Source organism: Diaphorina citri, unplaced genomic scaffold, assembly GCF_000475195.1.
Source record: "Diaphorina citri unplaced genomic scaffold, Diaci psyllid genome assembly version 1.1 scaffold81, whole genome shotgun sequence".
Taxonomy (NCBI): Eukaryota; Metazoa; Arthropoda; class Insecta; order Hemiptera; family Psyllidae; genus Diaphorina; species Diaphorina citri.
Window position 1 is genome coordinate 226,083 of NW_007377518.1, and position 19,177 is coordinate 245,259.

Genomic DNA, 19,177 nt, shown 5'->3' on the forward strand with positions numbered 1-19,177 from the left:
GTATGTTCATGGTCCCTTTCCTCATCCGAATCCAGTTGCAATCCCCATCGTCCAATGAAGAAATAACAAAACAGCAGGGTGGAATGACTTTGACCTTTTAGAAAATTACATCATGATTTTTACAGAATAAAGAAATAATTATGCCAGCCTAGTTAGCTTAGTTGGTATGGTAGTGCGTCTGCTTTGTAAGCGCTAGGCCGCGGGTTCGATTCCCGCCCGGGGCAGATTTTATCCTGATGGGATAATGTTCGTTCTCGGAACGGCTGGCTTTCTCCTATCCTGTCTTCTTTCTCTCTTTGATTTCGGGACGATGAAACCATAGCAGTTACACCCTCTGTCAAACCTATTTAAAAAAAAATCAAACAATACTGTAATCATTGGAAAATTCAACAAGAGTTTCGGAGAAAAACATACAAAGATCCTTGTAATAAACGAGAATCCTTTGAAAAATTTGGCGCCTGTTCAACTGTCTCCAACAGAATTAAAAGATATTTTCTTAGTATGTTTTAATGAGGTTTATTATATTCTTTTAATTTTATGTTGTCAAACTGTGTGAGAGGCCTTTGACCCACGAAATAAGCAACGTCACTAAAACTTTTCTGATCTACAGTATACAGATTTCACAAATCCGGAATGCACTATCAATACTACTGGACACTCTTGGCGTTCACCACCCTACCTCTCAGCAGTCTCAGCCGTAGGAAGAAGAACGAATACGGATCTTCTTTGAGTGACTCTCGTGAACGGTATCGCGAGCCCAAAATCGAATACGATGAATTTGGCGCAGTCAAAACGACCAAACCGAGGCGCCGAACAGATTTTATCCTGATGGGATAATGTTCGTTCTCGGAACGGCTGGCTTTCTCCTATCCTGTCTTCTTTCTCTCTTTGATTTCGGGACGATGAAACCATAGCAGTTACACCCTCTGTCAAACCTATTTAAAAAAAAATCAAACAATACTGTAATCATTGGAAAATTCAACAAGAGTTTCGGAGAAAAACATACAAAGATCCTTGTAATAAACGAGAATCCTTTGAAAAATTTGGCGCCTGTTCAACTGTCTCCAACAGAATTAAAAGATATTTTCTTAGTATGTTTTAATGAGGTTTATTATATTCTTTTAATTTTATGTTGTCAAACTGTGTGAGAGGCCTTTGACCCACGAAATAAGCAACGTCACTAAAACTTTTCTGATCTACAGTATACAGATTTCACAAATCCGGAATGCACTATCAATACTACTGGACACTCTTGGCGTTCACCACCCTACCTCTCAGCAGTCTCAGCCGTAGGAAGAAGAACGAATACGGATCTTCTTTGAGTGACTCTCGTGAACGGTATCGCGAGCCCAAAATCGAATACGATGAATTTGGGGCAGCCAAAACGACCAAACCGAGGCGCCGAACCAAAGCGACCACGTACACCGGACCCTCTACCTATTGTACCAAGACAAACATCTCTGTGACCGACCAGCAACTACTGTACGAGAGGATGTCCGATATGATTGTGGCCAAGTTTCCCACTACGCAACCCACTGGTAAGATGTCAATATTGTCGAATTTGTATGAACGCCGTGAAATTCAACTAAATATGCAATGTGCACAGCATAGTGGGCAATTTTTTTGCTATGAAGCACAAACATCTCATAATCTTCATTATTTTTCCCCTTCCAGACGATATTGACTTCGAAGAGGCGAGGTTTGATGACTTGACCGAACACATCAGAAAGAATTATCACATGAAAGACGTAGCCACCAACAGGTGAGTATATAGGCTTTCAAAATCCAAGAACTTCTAATCCAGCGGTAATAGCAAGTTGAATTCACCAGTGACCCATAAGTTGAGAAACGTTGCTCCTGGTTGGTACCGGTATGGGTGAAAATTTTCCCGGCTCCACTCAGCCTAGCTTGTTGCCAAATCAAGGGTTATAGGAACAGTGATGCTAAATCCAGTCAAAATAAAGTCAGTTTGTGGCCCGGTCATTGGTCAACTCAAATCCATTCCTTTCTTCTGATTGGTCAGATTCCTGGCTCAGCACATGTACTGCGCCACATCAGATGGCCGCCGAGAGTTCACAGACAAATTCAGTCCCGTACAGATGATGGAATATTATGCCGAGCAGCGGTACAATCACGTCACCAACCGCACTGAGGTACCCTACCGCGAAGCTTACTCCATCGTAGGTAAGTTTTAAAACCATACCACAAACCTACTCATAATTTCATACTAACTTAAGGCTGGCCACTCACTATAAGGTAGACCTGACAGGTACGGCTGAACAGGTTCGCCTATCACGTCTACCTGATACTTGAGGAGCAAACACACCATCAGATAACCCGACAGGCGGACCTGTTTAGGTGTACCTGTCAGGTCTACTTGATAGTGAGTGACCGGCCAGCGGCCTAAGGATAAGGAAATAAGGATATACCCTATCAAAGATAACGACATATTAGAGTTGTCGTAAGAAAAAGAAAAATTCCGTTGGTCCTCATTTTTCCTGCTCTATGACTTTGAAACATCACCCAAGTAAGCGCAACTGATCTATTGCTTGTGAAGTCCCAGACCTTTACTTTTCCAAAAGAACCCACGTTGCTTAACTTGTGATCTATTGGTGTCGAAACCACAAACCAGCGCTAACAAGGCAGACGCGCCACCCTCCAAGCTGACTGGCTACAGGCACTTTAAAGTGGAAACAAACTGGGGATACAGAGGCAATGTAAAAGTTTACCTTTACTCATGTACAAAACTTTTTTTCCTGGTACCTAAGTTCTATTTCTATCAAACAAACATACGTCTGTATATGTAATGTAGGTACTAGGTACATATTGTAAATTCATCCTACAGGACATAATAATGTGTTATGCTGAAATGTACACATGTACCTATAGGATACAATAATGTGTTATGCTACAATATGCACAATAAATGTGATATGTACATACAACAGAACCTGCGGATGCTACACACATGTTTCATATCGTAAAGGATCTTGTTTTCCCTGGATTTATGATACAAAACGAACACCTTTTGAAATAGGGTACAAAACTTCGGCGAGAGACTGGGAGATAATATATGGGAAGACAAAGCTAGAGAAGAAGAGGAAGAGGAGGAGGAAGAAGAAGGGCCAAGATAGGGTGAGGATAAGAGGAGGAAGAGAAGGTATTTTTATTTCAAATGTACAAGATTTACAAGATAAAAAAAAAATAATAATAATAAAAGGGGGGGAAAAAATCAGCCTCATTTGAAATACCTAAAAATATCCAACTTAATATAAAATCCACAGTAGGTAAGTACCTTCCTACATGCATACTTTTCACGGAAAATCCCAATCATGTAGGTGTGTACTATGTGTGTATTATTCATCATGGTATTTGTTCATATCATATTCATTGATGATCATTGATCATAGATTGACATGTACCTACTCTTGTAGGGACAAACCTTTTTTTTTACCGTCACTTATCACTTCTATTTTCATGTGGGTATTTGGATTTGGATAGGTATAGGTACCTAATAATCATGTAAATTATTCAAACATGTGCATTAGGGGCATTAGAAGGAGGTGGAACTCATGGTATTTGTTCATATCATATTCATTGATGATCATTGATCATAGATTGACATGTACCTACTCTTGTAGGGACAAACCTTTTTTTTACCGTCACTTATCACTTCTATTTTCATGTGGGTATTTGGATTTGGATATGTATAGGTACCTAATAATCATGTAAATTATTCAAACATGTGCATTAGGGGCATTAGAAGGAGGTGGAAGAATGGAGGGGGTTTGTTAGGATTAGAAGATGGACCAATTAGTTGATAAAAAGCACACTGACCTACGAGCATATCTGTAATAGTTATTATTTAGGCGTTACGCCTGGTCGGTATCTGAAGGTAACGGGGTTTTCCCGGCCCTACTCAGGCTCGATCAGGTGAAGGACAAAATTTCGTTCACGAGTGAGACCGAGAATAGAACTGAATAATGAAAACAAATTCATACTAGGGAGAAAGGCAGGAAGTGTACAAAGATAGTAAGGATGACATGACATCAGAAATATCAGGAGAGAAAGTAAAAAAAAAGAGTAGAAGAGAAGAAGAAAAAGGAAAAGAAACTGAAAAGAAGAAGAAGACGAAAAGGAAGAAGAAAAATAACAAAACGAAGAAGTAGGAGGAGATAAAAGAAGAAGAGCCAGAAGAGGAGGGGGGAAAAAAGACGGAGATGAAATAGAAGAAAATGACGAATAAAAAGAGAGATAAATATGCGAGGGGGGGGGAGGAGGAGGAGGAGAAGAAGATGAAGAAAATTATGAAAAAGGAGAAAAATACAAGAGGAGAGAGATGAGAAATAAGAGAAAGAAGGAGCAGGTTTCTATTGAAAGGGAGAGAGTGCTTGAACTTTTCTGCTAGGAAGCGTGAAGAGACAACCGGTGAGAAAATTAATGAGATTCCCAAACGAAACAGCAAACAGGTAGAAGAGATTATACAGGGTGTTGCGGAAAAGAGTGCAGATAATTTGACTCCTGAAAAGGGTGCAGAAAATTGAACTTATGAATAGAGTGCAGAAAATTTAACCAGACTTTTTTTAAATTACTTTAGTGGGGGACGTCTTATCGTCCCGAAATCGAAGAGAGAAAGAGGACAGGATAGGAGAAAGCTAGTCGTTCTTAGAAAGAAATTTATCTGCCGCCTGGGACGGATTTTATCCTGGACGGATAAGGTTCGTTCTCGAAACGGCTGACTTTCTTCTATCCTGTCTTCCTTCTCTCTTCGATTTCGGAACGATAAGACCTTAGCAGTTACAGTTCCCTCTATCAAAACTTTCAAGATAACGTGGATACATTTTCTTTTCCGATTAGAACACACGGTATCCCTGGAAATATTTAATAAACAGGTGACTTTCTTCTATCCTGTCTTCCTTCTCTCTTCGATTTCGGAACGATAAGACCTTAGCAGTTACAGTTCCCTCTATCAAAACTTTCAGGATAACGTGGATACATTTTCTTTTCCGATTAGAACACACGGTATCCCTTGAAATATAAACAGGTACCTATACCAGCAGAATTATTATCTACCTTGGGAGTTTTCAATACACCGAGTAAGCCAGCAACCAGCAATACGAGACCGAATAGGTCATAAGGAGAGGGGGAGAAAGAGAGAAAATGAAGGAAGAGAAAAGAAACGAAGGGAGGGATGTGGAAGAACGGGACCAAAGGAATGAAAGGAGAAAGGGATTTATACGGAAGGAGGCAGATAAGGAAGGATGGGAGGAGAGAGAGACAGAGAAATAAAGAGGGGGAGGGAGGGAGGGAGAGAGAGAAGAAAAAGGAAAAGAGAGCGAGAGAGATATGAGGGCGAAAGGCATAAGGATACAAAGAAGAGGGGATGGCACCCATGGGAGAGAGAGACAGAGAGAAGGGGTAGAGAGAAACGGAAAGCAAGAGGAAGAGGGAATAAAAGACGAAGAAGAGAAGAGAGAGAAAAAGAGAGAGGATTTTTATAGCCTTGTTTTTTCGATACCGTTGGGGTATCAAATGTCAGGTGTTGAAATTACAAACTACTTCGATATAATTAATTAGTTTATAATTACTTTCAAACCCCATCCATACTACCACTTCATGTAATTAGTCATTGATAAATTAGCAATGTCACTATCATACTACCAACATTACTATTGGATCAATTGGTATTGGTATAAGTAGAGCCATCTGCTTTAATAAACGCCCTATGCCACTGCGATAATTGGATCTTTTGTGACTTATTGGTATTGTTGTTGTTGTTGTTGTTGTTGTTGTTGTTGTTGTTGTTGTTGTTGTAGCGGCTTTAGCTTTCGCCGAATGGCGATAGCAGAATAAAGAGAAGATGTCTTTTTGTATCTGCCTCCATTTGACAAATTAAAGAAGGGAGAACGAGGAAGAATACTCGCGATTGTTTTGCTAGCGATATAGACATAACAATTCAATGAAAATGGGAACCTAAAGAGAAAATATCATCTAGCCAGATATGTAGGTAGATATGTATTAGGAGAAAGAGCTCTTAGGAGTAACATTTCCTTCCAATGGTGATATTAGAAACAAGGAATAAAAGGAAGGAGAAGCATGATCATGAGGTAGTGGAGGAGGAGTATTAGGAGAAAGAGGAGGAAAAAAAGGAAGAAGAGAAAGAGGAGATGAAGTAGAAAGACGACGAGGAGGAAAAGAAGTGAACGAAGTAGAACTGCCAGCTTGCTAGGCTGGTTAGGGTTAGCTGTTCTCCTCCCTGTTTTTAGTCCCACAGCCAGACGCTAGTCTTCTCTCTGTTGGTATTGGTATTGGTACATATTGTACCTATTGGTATTGGTACATACTTATTGGTATTGGTACATACTTATTGGTATTGGTACATATAAGTAGGAAATCGGATCAAGCTCATAAAAGTATTGAGGAAAAAACACAAGATAAGATTGAAGCAGACAAGAGAGACAATATTGTTGGCGATGCAGACTTCCCACTGCGATCAGATATGAGAAAAAAGGTAAAAGAGAAAATATGGGAAAAAAGGGATACGGGGATTTTTTTGTAAAGGAAAAGTTACGTGGAGAAGTTTCTCATTTGTAGACGGGAACAGGCGAAACAGTAGGTAGGCATATTAACAATACACTGTCTAAGAAACTTTGGAATGCTGAACACTATGGTATGTCTAGTTTAGCTTGAACATTTTTGATCCAAGGCTTCAAACTGTGAAATTAAAATGTTTGCATTACTTGTTAAAGAGAGATAATATAACTTCCTTGAAATGTTGCCCATCTACGAAAAGGTCTCGAGTAAATTGACCAAGTGATCTTATTTTGATAACACATTGGTTTGAATTAATGCCAATGAATATTGTGTAAATTGTGTTGTGGAATATGTTCGTAGATTTTAAGTCAAACTAACATCGCAGTAGGTACGTTGAACAATTTAGCATAATCGTTTGATGACTCAACGGTCTGGAAAATCAAGCTAAAACAAACAGACTATAGTATAAACGAAACCTACAGTAGTGTTGCACTCTAACTTCGTTCTAACGGTACGAAATTATGAGGGTAAATGGAGTTGGGGGAAAAAACTTGCAAATATTACAGCGTAAAGTGGAAAACCACGGTTACGTACATATCAGTATTATAATTTATTTCCCAGATAGCACCCTCTGTGCTCTGTGCAACAGAGAGTGTTTAATGAAAAATCTTACTACGGTGTGGGTCAAAACAAGAGATTCCCAGTATCCCAGTTACTTCCCACTGTAGGAGCCAAAATTTACGGTTCTGAGGTCAACCGTTCCGCTGAAATTCAAACAATGGAGGAGTTGCAAATGGGTAAAAATTATAAATAAATGGTCGATTCCTACGTAAAAAGTTGGGAAAAATTCGAATCTGAGGTCAAAACTCCAAAAAAGTAACTTTAAAAGGTCGAAAATTCAATTTTTAATTGCCGTTCCAATGACAAAGTTCAAAGAGTTGTGACGTCAGACTTAACATCAAAATGCGCAGAAACGCTTGCGCACAAACAAACGAAGCGAGAGTCATGAATTATGACGTCATCGCCTACGGGAGCGTATGCCGTGACGTCAAACTTAACGATTTACCTGTATTTTTTAAATCGATTTATCTCGGTATCTAGAAGTCGTAGAAGAAAAAGAAAAATTCCGTTGGTCCTCATTTTTCCTGCTCTATGACTTTGAAACATCACCCAAGTAAGCGCAACTGATCTATTGCTTGTGAAGTCCCAGACCTTTACTTTTCCAAAAGAACCCACGTTGCTTAACTTGTGATCTATTGGTGAATGACCTATTGGGAATGATCAATGCATCTCGTGGTAGGTAGGTACATTTCCAGGGAACATTATAATTGATTGCCAGGCTCAACACAGGACATTCTGTAGGTAAATCAAACAAACCGTTACACGTGAAATAATGAAGTTATATCTTTAGTACCAACCGCATTCCTGGAATTAATTTCACATTATTTACAAACGAAGTTTGTAAAAATTTACGACCAACAAAAATCACCGAGCTCCAGGAATAAATGCAATTGCAAAACTACTACCTACTGTAGCTTCAGAAATATGACATGTAAGCTGATTGCAACTAGAAATAGACGATAAGTCACATGGAGCAAAAAATATTAATGAGCACACAAATGAACAATGGTACAGCTTAGAACATTATACAATGGAATAGTTAGAACCAACTGATCAGCAATAAGTAAGGGAGGATCAGCAAGGGAAGAGTGTTGTTTGGAAATCAAATTATCAAATCATTAGTCCCTTTACTACTTCCTCTCTTACTTCCCTTCTCGCTTCACTCCCTTTTCTCTTATCTGAACACTTCTCCCCCCAATTCTTCTCTCCCTCTGTACACTTCTAGCAGTCTCCCTTTATATCTACCATCCTCCCTTTAGTTTCCTAATCAAAGTGCAAACGTTCTTCTCGTTCATTAAAATGCAACTCAATATCACAATGGTATTTATCTTGCTTATGTACAGGGTGTTTGTTAACACTTCAGCATTTCGATAGATACCCTGTTGGGTGGAAGAACTTATCAAGTGAGAATCTTGCCATTAAAGTTTCAAAAAATAGACTTAGAGGGGGACCCTGAGGTCCCTGAGAGTCCTATTTCCCACGACTCTCAGGTATACCTATCCGAAAAGAAATTGACTATTTTTTGCTAGTTCAGGAAATTATACCACTTAGAAAGAACGTCCATAGGGCCAACAACACTGCGAATTTCTGTAATTGTGGTCAATCAATGTTGCCTAATTGACTCTTTAGGATGTAAAAAACAAACAAAAAACTCATCTAAAGAAATCATAGAACTAACATCTAACACGGAGAAAAGGATGTGAGAAAGAAAGGGAAGAAAACAGAACTACCTTATTGGCAATGTTCCAGGTCAATCTGATCCCTAGCTCAAAATTCTATGCTTGATGTCCGCAGTGTATTTTTGTTTCCCTTGTCAAAGGAAGAGGTCAAAACTCTAGTTGAAACAATTTAGAGACTATGAAACAGCAAAAAAGTGTTAGGATACTGTGGACATTAATGGGGGAAAAACTTTTCATTTTATACTGCAAGGATGCTGAGTTGATGACACTGAAAAAAAACCTAAATACACTGAAATAAAGCAAGTTCCACAGTCTAAAAATAATAATAAAAAAATCCGAATTTGGTTGACCATGATAATGATGTAACTGATAGCCGGGCCACCCCCACACAGTATGGGTATCCTTTGTTTAGTTGCGCTTTTGTTTTAACGAGCGCCATTTTATTCCAAAATCCGACATTATTATAAAACTCAAAAGGATCATTGTAGCCATCAGCAATTCAAACAAAAGTCTCACTAAAATAACATAAAAACAAAAGCAAAGTTTATCATATTTTTTGAACACACCAATTAAAATCGAACAAAACTAAAACTAACTTTAACATCAAATTAAAATCGAACATTGTTGAACATCAAAGCTTCGCAGTTTCATACACGAGCAGCGGTACAATCACGTCACCAACCGCACTGAGGTACCCTACCGCGAAGCTTACTCCATCGTAGGTAAGTTTTAAAACCATACCACAAACCTACTCATAATTTCATACTAACTTAAGGCCGGCCAATCACTATAAGGTAGACCTGACAGGTACGACTGAACAGGAACGCCCATCACGTCTACCTGATACTTGAGGAGCAAACACACCATCAGATAACCTGACAGGCGGACCTGTTTAGGTGTACCTGACAGGTCTACTTGATAGTGAGTGACCGGCCAGCGGCCTAAGGATAAGGATATATCCTATCAAAGATAACGACATACTAGAGTTGTGTAAAGACCAAGGAGTGAGTGATCAATCCATCTGATCCCAAATCATGTAACAAACTCTTCATATCCCTAAGGGTATACGGAATTAGGATCTGACTCATTGGCTGAGTAGTCCACAGAAAAGAGTAGTTCTTTTTATAACTCACTCACTCTTTACGCTTTTCTAGTTGATTTGGAGAGGATAATCTATCAAAGGTGAGTTTTAAAACCATACCCCATTCAACGTTTGTTCGTTCAAACATGAAATAGTGTAGAGAAATGAAAAATCAAACCCTAATAATACCATACGAGCACATATTACGTAGAAATGAAAATGAAATATTTATACCTAGATAATAGATTTTTAGAAATGTCCATTAGAAATTCATCACTATTCAGGGATGCAGTGCAGTTAATAATATCTACGTATATACTATAGGATATTACATATATTACCTCGAGGTAACATGGACAATATGGAGAGTATTTTAATTATGATTGATAATCACACAGTGACAAAAGTTATGTAGATTAAAATTTATTACTACAAGGATGCAAACTAGATGGGTTTTCAAAACAAATGACCCCTTTCGGACACTGCTTCTATCTATGTAATTTAGACGATAGTATGAAGGACACATTGTTTGGAATAGTAAAAGGGAAGTACTTACTATGAGTACATATTTTATAATGTTGATATCTAAGACCTGTCAGTTTTCATCTGCAAAGCTGCCTGCTTCCATTATAAGTGGTTACTCGTTCTAAGGTTGACATAGGTTAGTTGAACTTTCTGAAATTCAAAAGCCCCATGAGGGACCAAGGATACTGAAACTCATGTTACCAGGGAAACTTTTACAGAAGGAAAGGGTAATAAATTCATATCAATTAAAACCGAAAGGGGCGACTCGACCCAAAACTGCTAAGGAAAGAGAGATTAACACAGAGTTTTTGAACATTTAATTCCCAGCCCGCTCTTTAATCATCGACGACAAACAATATAAATAATTCATTGGAGAAAGGGGGAGCTCATATTATTTGCACTCATAATCCTTCATTCTTAAAATTGCCCGAGAAACTCAAACTATTAATCCTTGAGTTTTATCCCGACTTTGAGATAGGCGAGGAAGAGAAGGGAGGAGGGAGAAAGAAGAAGGGACAAGGGCTTGTTTGAGGCCGGGAGAAAAAGGAGCTAAAAGTTAAAGTTCCGCTAGGTGGTAAAAATTGCTACCGGAACGTTATAAAATGCCTGCCAAAAATAAGTACTCTGAAATACCCTGCGGCTTTGGTTTTAGTTCAAACAAGCCTTTTCCACTTTAAACGAGATTTTTGTTTTTCCCCCTATACCTTTTGAACATGAAATCCCCACGGTAAAGATGAAATATCGCATTCTCATCAATATTACTTATCTGTGTGCCTGGGAAAATTCATACTGAGTAGGTAGATACACATTGAGACGTATTTATCTAAGCTTTTTTTAAACATTAAAAACGGAGAATAAAAGTACATAAGATTTCATAATATTAGAAAGAAACAAAGTACCACCCAAGAGTTTGAAATCAAGAAATCATCAATTTTATATTAGAGAAAATACTAAAGGTCACAAAGATGACCTTTGGCACAATTACACAAATGCAAGTCTAGATCACGTCAACAAATAAAACAAGGCAAGATATCAATCCCACCCACTTCCTAAGAAAATGGAGAAACGGAAGGAGAGTTGAAAACAAGAGTACTTCAAAATTAGAAGTTAAGCTAATCACACCCACAGGTACCCTAATATTAGGATTATCAGGTACCTACTGTTATTTTTGAACTTTGGGGAGTTCTACTTCACTGAACTGCACTGCACAGAATCACTGAACAAAAAAGCAAAAGGAGCACTTTAATATGTACATGTTCTTAGTTCAAGTTAGGTTTCATACAAAAGCACATTTCATAATATGAGTGGAGACAAACCTGCACACATCGGAATGTTTTCATCAAACGAAAAGAGTTTTCCAGCTATTTGTTATGGAATGTTCCAGCTCATACCGTTCCCGAGATATTGTTAAACTAGACCGAAAACCAACAAAAAGCGGTAAAATGACGCCAACCAATGCACCGATTTTAACCAAGAGTTCCGATTGTTAAATTACACCGAAAACCGCCAAAAAGCGGTAAAATGCCGCCAAGCGTTGCATCGGTCTTAACCAAAAGTTTCGTGTCGCATTCTCATATTTGACAGCTACATACCAAATTTCAAGTCTCTAGCTCTTACCGTTCTCGAGATATTTTGTTTACAGACAGACAGACAGACATGCAGACACATATACGGACCAATGGCTGAAACTTTGGATTTAGGCTCTAGGGACCTCAAAACGTGTTTTGGTATTAAAAACTGACCATCGAAAATTTGACCCGATTACATTATTTTCCTTCCTATAGGATAAGGAAAGTAAAAATGAAAATCGACATAACAAAGACCTACATAAATTCCACCTCAAGCAGCTGAGGTTTAACGTCACTTTATAATTGCTAAGGTCTTTAGTGAAAACTTTAGTTTGCCTGAATAAAGTCCCTCCACCGCAGAACTTTTCTTTGCCCCTTGCTAAAGCACTCCAAATAGAGTCTGGTATTGATGTAAAAGTAAAACCTTGACACACAAAAACTAACAGAGTATTTCGAAAAGTTCTACAAGAGTACTTCAAAATTAGAAGTTAAGCTAATCACACCCACAGGTACCCTAATATTAGGATTATCAGGTACCTACTGTTATTTTTGTACTTTGGGGAGTTCTACTTCACTGAACTGCACTGCACAGAATCACTGAACAAACAAGCAAAAGGAGCACTTTAATATGTACATGTTCTTAGTTCAAGTTAAATCTGACTAGTTATTATTGTTCTATTTGACTATTTCAGAAGATAGACTTAACTTTGTTTAGATAACTCATCTTTCCGAAATCGAAGAGAGAGAGACAGGATAGGAGAAATCTTTCCGATCCGAAAAGAAATTAAAAGTTACGTTCTCTCCGACGGAGAAACGAACCCACGACCTAGTGCTTACCAGGTGCGCTACCTTCCAAGCTAACTAGGCTGCCTTATTCTTACCTTTGACCATCGTCGTTGAAGGCGAATTCTCCAAGGAACAGATCCCTCAGTCGGTATCTGTAGCGAGATCCCGGTGGATCTTGAATCGGGAAGTCCACCGCAGAAGGGAACAACGCCATTTAGCTGCAACAAAAGACAAACGAAACACCGAATTATTTAAAGAGAATAGTCAAATTATTGAGGGAGAAAAAAAGGAAAAATAAGATATTAAATTGGAATTAAAGGTAGGTAGGTAGGTAGGTATGAATTTATTAGAGGTATATCATCTATACTATCGCGTAAGACCAAAAAGTCTCCTCAGGCCAAAAGTGTATCCTCTGCAATTATTCAGAAGCCACGACGGTGAAAAAGAAAGCTCCTCTTTGGGTTTAACCCTATAATAACACTGGTCACAGCTCATTTGTGACAGCTCCTTTTAGTAACAATTTTCCATTGACGTGACTTTTGAGCAAGTAACGTTCTGGTGGATCTGAAGAAAGATGCCATATCAAGCAGGTAGGAGCTTCAGACATCAAACCATGCATTTAAAACCGTTTTCTAGTTACTGTCTAGTTTATAAAAGGAGCCACGTATAAAAGGAGCCAGAGAACACACCCTTAACATTACACTCACTAAGCTTAGTGCAATTCCATGTAAGCCATCGACGCCAGGGAAGATTTTGCTTATGAGAGCTCTGTACTTTAAATACACTCTATTGCAAAAATTCGAGACTGTTTGCATTGCCATTCCTTCACTCTGACAGTATCTTCTGAAGGTTTCTGTTCCGAAATATCTGAACGTGAGTGTAGTTTCCAAACTATTCAATATATCTAGTAAGCACCTAATGTATCCTATGTTCGAGCGTTCCTACGTCACAAATCCACTGGCTTTTAAAAGTACTTTAATACAGAATTTATTTACACAAGCATTTTCCTCTAAGCTCTACTAAGCCAAGACTTCATGACTTTACGAGAGAGAAAAAAAGGGAAAATTTTGGAAAACTTCTGAAAACTCACGTGGGTGGTATTGTATCACGGACTCTTGAAAAGTCGTGAACTTTAGGTTGAAATTTAGTGACTCGCGTTTGAATGTCACATTATGTAAGAGTTTTAACTTATTCCATCTTATTCCGTCCATAACGCCTCCTAAACTCCTAATACGTCTTCCGTCTTCGTCTCCTAAACATCTAAAACATACCTCCTCCTAAAGTCCCAATACCTCCGCTTCCTCAACTCCTAAACTCCCAATACGTCCGCTTGAACAAATACACACAACTTTCAACACTGACCTTTTAGTCCGAACAATTTTCAAGCTCTTTTTCTTTATATCAGTGTACGTAGGTTACCACAACAAGAGCTTCAACAAAAAAGATTTAATGAGGTGTGGAAAAAATCCGAAAAACCACTCATGGTCCATTAAAACCGAAAGCCTGTTCTGTCCAGTAGGACCATTGCATGGACTTTCAGGGGAAATTTGGCAAAAAAATAATAGGTTAATAGGTAATAATTTTTGGACCTGTGTACTCATCAGTCACTAATCGCCTGGCTAGGGGACGTTAAACAGAGAGTACACTAGCGTCTAGCTGTGGGACTATAAACAGGGAGGAGAACAGCTAACCCTAACCAGCCTAGCTAGCTGGTAGTTTTTAAAGGGTTCTCTCTGCTTCTAAAGACCAAGCAGTCCAAGCACAAGTCCTCAGGATGGTTGACTGTGGTTCCTCTCTTTCCTTCTTCTTTTTCCCTCTCTTCCTCCTCCTTTCTTATTCTCCTCTCAACTTCTCCTAACTCCCTTCCCACCCCGGTGTATAGCAGATACAAAAAGATATCTTTATTCTGCTATTACCATTCGGCGAAAGCTAAAGCCGCTAAAACCACCCCGGTGTATAGCAGATACAAAAAGATATCTTTATTCTGCTATTACCATTCGGCGAAAGCTAAAGCCGCTAAAACAACAACAACAGTGACACAGTACAGAGACGTTAAACCCATTACACAGAAAGAGAACTTTATTGATTCTTTGTTTGGGTCCGATTTGATCTTTTTGGGGCCAGGGAATATCTTTAGTTGGTGATTATTTTATGGACGTTTGATCTTCATTTTTTTTCATTGGCCCTCTGAACCATTTTGCTCAAAACAACCGTGGCGTTGAACGTGTTACGTGAGGTCTACAGTTTACAGATCTACAAGTTAAAAATAAAATGAAAAATCCAAAGGGGATTGAAGATGGACAACATTGTTCTGGTAACCCAAATTTATGAGTGAACTTCACACTCACCTTGCTAGTACGTACTATTTATAATGCCATTAGAAAGCTCTATTATTATTGGGAGGTGAAATTCAGCAAAGTTTACACCGAAGTGACCTTTTGTTACGGCTAGATAGAACTTACGTACGTGCGGCAATAATTGCTTTAACCCTTCTTTGGTGTCAGAGTTGGAAATTTGGATTCATGAAGTTCTACAGACCTCATCAGAGTCATCGGTGTAGCCAATTATTCGTGTCTAGTACTCTCGAGCTGCTGGTAAGGTCGAGTGGTTACGTCTTGCACACCGGAGGTTCCGGGTTCGATACCCGGCTCTGTGCTTGAAATTTGACAACCTTCTGAGGACAATTGAGTTGCTTGTTTGCATGAGTAGCAACCAGTGCCTTCATTACATTAGCTAAGAGAAAAAAATATAGAAATCACGGAATTAGTCAAGGCTCTGTGAAGAATATTTCAAGTTCACTACAAATAATTCATAGTTTATACATGTTTTGCGAATATTTTGTGTCTTTGTACCTAGGTACAAGTACAATAGAAAATAGATTCTCAATAAAAAGTAACAATCGGGGGCAAATGTTTTTTACTCTAGGGAAAATTGAATAGAATACACACAAAACGGGAAAATATCGAAGATGAGAATCTCCAGTCCTTAGGACCCTAGGGAATAAAAACACAATCTTCCCTTTCTGGGAAGAAAAATATCAAGACATGAGAATCCAAGGGATGTAAAAGTAAAAACCATGTAAAAACAGGTGTAGAAAGAGCGAGAAGAGAGAGAGATCATATTGAAATGGAAAAACTTAACTGGAAACAAAACTGTAAGAGGAAGAAAAAGAAACTGTAGGGAGAGATAGAGGGATAAAAATAACGGGAGGGACAGAAAGAGGGGAGAGAAATGGGAAAAAATATCCACTGAACGAAACGTCATAAAAACGGACATTATTCCCGACCTCACCTGGCTATCTTAAATCCTACATCATAAATATGTATGGGAAACTAAATTTACACATGAATGCCAGAGAAAATTTAACCTGTAAGATTTTCATCTCAAAATAACAGAAACAATGCTCTGTCTCTAAGGAAAGGTTGGGTGGTAGAAATGTCTTATCATACTAAATCCTATAGTATCCTATATCATAAATCTAGGAATGGTCAGAAGAAGCATTCAGGCGTTTATTCAGGCCCAAGGTTTCGCTATTTTGTGCTATACGGGGAAAAGCTCAAAAGGAACCAGCACTTCTCAAGACTTTACCTTAAGCCAAAGGTCGCTCAAATTTTGCAGAGACCTTCGATAATTCATGTAAATCAAAATTGTTCTTAGGTTGGGTCTTGAGATGTGTACTGTTCGCCCGCTGTTTAACCGAAAACATGGTATAAATTATTGTGGAAAAAAAATCCTCCCTGCCAGAACAAAACCATAATGGGAATTATGTCGCGTGAAATTCAATAAGAAAGGGCAGAGGGTGTTTTGGTGGTAAGAAAAAAAAAATGTAAAATAAAACGAATTAATTTAAAGGAAAATCGGGGAATAAAGCCCCTACATTTCCTTCTCTTATTTCCCTTTCATGTACTCCTTCTCTCCCTCTCCTATCTTTTCTTCTCTCCCTCCTCAATCTTTATCTTCTCCATCTATTTCTCTAACTTCTTCAGACGAAGTGGGAAACATTGAAAGAAAAATGTTAAAAAGTTCAAAACCTCTCTTCCCCTTTTCAGCATCTGTCCCTCCCTCTTGTTTCCTTGTACTATATTCCCAACATCTACCCCTTGTCCTCCCGAATTTTCAATCTCTCTTCGATTTCTCCTCCTGTCGTCCCCTCTTTCCTTCATCAACCTCTTCCCCTTCTCCTTGTTTAACCCTACTCCTTTTGCTCTCAAGTCTCAAGTGAGAAAAGAAGAAGAAGAAGAAGAAGAAGAAGAAGAAGAAGAAGAAGAAGAAGAAGAAGAAGAAGAAGAAGAAGAAAAAAATGTCACGACTGCTGATGTTGAAAATAGGCCAAGAACCCATGATTAACTGCGATGTCTTGAATCCCATCGGGCCACGGCAAAAGCCTCACCTCAGCCTATGCTACAATCCCACATACAAATGCACATATGTAGGTACCAACCTATGCGTTCCACTTCCACGCAACCTTTTGCTCTTGAGTTGAGCCTGAATACAGCGGCCATATTTATGGGGATGGCCCGTGGCCAGCGCGTAAACCAACAACTAAGTAATCAAGTTGGTTCTATCCTTTTTTAAGTGAGGCCTGCAGTTTACTGATCTTCTTCTTCCTACCTTTTCCGTTGTTCAGACGGGGTCGGCGTTTTGCGTCAGCCTCTCAACCAGCCCAGGGTGATTGCTCTGGACTGACATTTGGTTTTGGCTACAAACATTTTACGAGCGGATGTCCTTCGTACTCACTCAGCTATTTCTTTAGCAAGGGAAATTTTAGGCTGCTATATACTGTTCATTTTAAAGCGCAACAATAATACTAATTCAAATGAATAGCTCATTCCTAAAGGAGCTTTAGCTAAAAGGCGATTTCGTTATACTTCATAATTCTAAAGAGGACATACGCCATTACCCCCACGTAATTCTTATAGGCGGACTTTGAAGTCCAGACGAGAAAATCGCGCCCACTATATCTAACTCCTACGCGGACTGAAATTCTTTGAAGTTTGAAGTCCTCAAGACCGAAGAAGAAGGAAAACTTTGATAAAAAAAAGTCAATTTTGTAAACTTTCAAGTGAATGATTCAAATTGTTTGTTCTCTTCCCTCTTCTCCTTCTTTCGTCTCCTTTTCCTCCCTTTCCTTCTTCTTTCTTCCTCTCTTTCCTTCTTTTTTCCCTCTCTTCCTCCTCCTTTCTTATTCTCCTCTCAACTTCTCCTAACTCCCTTCCTCCTCCTCCTCCTCCTCTTCTACTTTTCCTCTCTTTCCTTCTTCTTTTTCCCTCTCTTCCTCCTCCTTTCTTATTCTCCTCTCAACTTCTCCTAACTCCCTTCCTCCTCCTCCTCTTCTTCTTCTTCTTTTCCTCTCTTTGTCCTCCTTCCCTTCTGCATTCTTCCCTCTCCTCCTCTATTTCTTTCTTCCATCCCTTCTTTCTTTTTCGACAGGAGTTCTATGAATAGATGTCTTGCGTACCGGTAGGAACTAACATTTCAAAAAGTTACTGAAAACTACTTTCATTTCTTTCGAGATAAACAGGATGGTACGGGGATAGCGGGAGATATTGGCAAAGAATGGATAGTTGATAGTTGATATCAATAACTGCTTTTGTTATGGCGTTATAGCATTTAACATAGCGTATTTTATAGTTATTCACAAAGGGAACATGGTAAAAGCTCTCTATCTCTAATGTATTTCTAGTGAAATGTATAGCGTTTCTGGTGAAATTTGAGAGGCGAAGCCAAAAGCGAAATTTAGATATTTGTGATATTGCATTTCGATGAAAAGGGGAAAGGTCAAAACATGACCCATACATCAAAAATGTATCTCCCGTAACCCGTAATATCCCTAGCTAAATTCCTGGAATATTATTTTATCTATCTCTTCTTTTTCTCTACCTCCTCTCTTTTTCGGACGCCGCCTTCTCCCTCTCTCCTCTCTCTCTGCTTCCTCTTTCTCCTCTTGCTTTCTTTCTATCTCTCTGCTTTCTCTTACTTTTTCCCTCTGTATCTCCTCCTTCCCCTCTCCTTCACTCACTCACACTCTCTCTGTGCCGCCTCTCTTCTCTCTCTCTCTCTCTCTCTCTCTCAGCTTCCTTTCTTGTCTATGTCTTCCCTTGGTTTCTCTCTGTCTGCCTCCAGTCTTCTCTCTCCTATTAATTTTCCCTATTTACTGCCCTTCTCATTGTTTCCCTATCTGTAATTCTATCCCCACCCCTTTCTCCGTCCCCATGTCCCCAGACTATTTTTAACATGTCCCATATGGTCATATGTGTGTGTAGGTGTCTCATTCCGCATCAATCCACAAAACATAGGGTTAGACTTTGACACAGACGTAGATAGTTACCTACATATGTTACATAATACATATTTATTATGTATGACATATCTATTTGTGGATA

General features: G+C 38.9%; 1 protein-coding gene and 2 long non-coding RNA genes across 3 annotated transcripts; 2 read left to right on the forward strand and 1 right to left on the reverse strand.

Moving 5' to 3' along the window:
• The first annotated feature begins 1,210 nt into the window (after positions 1-1,210).
• Positions 1,211-2,195, forward strand: LOC103522854. Its single transcript, XM_008487945.3, has 3 exons — positions 1,211-1,538; positions 1,675-1,762; positions 2,024-2,195. Exons 1-3 carry the CDS (start codon positions 1,226-1,228, stop codon positions 2,193-2,195), a joined length of 573 nt encoding a protein of 190 aa, XP_008486167.1. The 5' UTR covers positions 1,211-1,225.
• A 5,579-nt stretch (positions 2,196-7,774) lies between these two features.
• Positions 7,775-15,523, reverse strand: LOC108254181. Its single transcript, XR_003395131.1, has 3 exons — positions 15,261-15,523; positions 12,890-13,012; positions 7,775-7,890 (listed from the first exon to the last, which is right to left on the reverse strand). It is a non-coding gene; the product is annotated as an uncharacterized LOC108254181 (long non-coding RNA).
• LOC113473044 lies at positions 9,216-11,790 on the forward strand. The gene is made up of 2 exons (XR_003395134.1): positions 9,216-9,478; positions 11,714-11,790. It is a non-coding gene; the product is annotated as an uncharacterized LOC113473044 (long non-coding RNA).
• Positions 15,524-19,177: the final 3,654 nt, after the last annotated feature.

Coding starts and splice junctions, on each gene's coding strand:
- LOC103522854 (XM_008487945.3), top strand. CDS start 1,226: ATGCACTATCAATACTACTGGACACTCTTGGCGTTCACCACCCTACCT. Junction 1,539..1,674: donor TCCCACTACGCAACCCACTG/GTAAGATGTCAA, acceptor TTCCCCTTCCAG/ACGATATTGACTTCGAAGAG. Junction 1,763..2,023: donor AAAGACGTAGCCACCAACAG/GTGAGTATATAG, acceptor CTGATTGGTCAG/ATTCCTGGCTCAGCACATGT.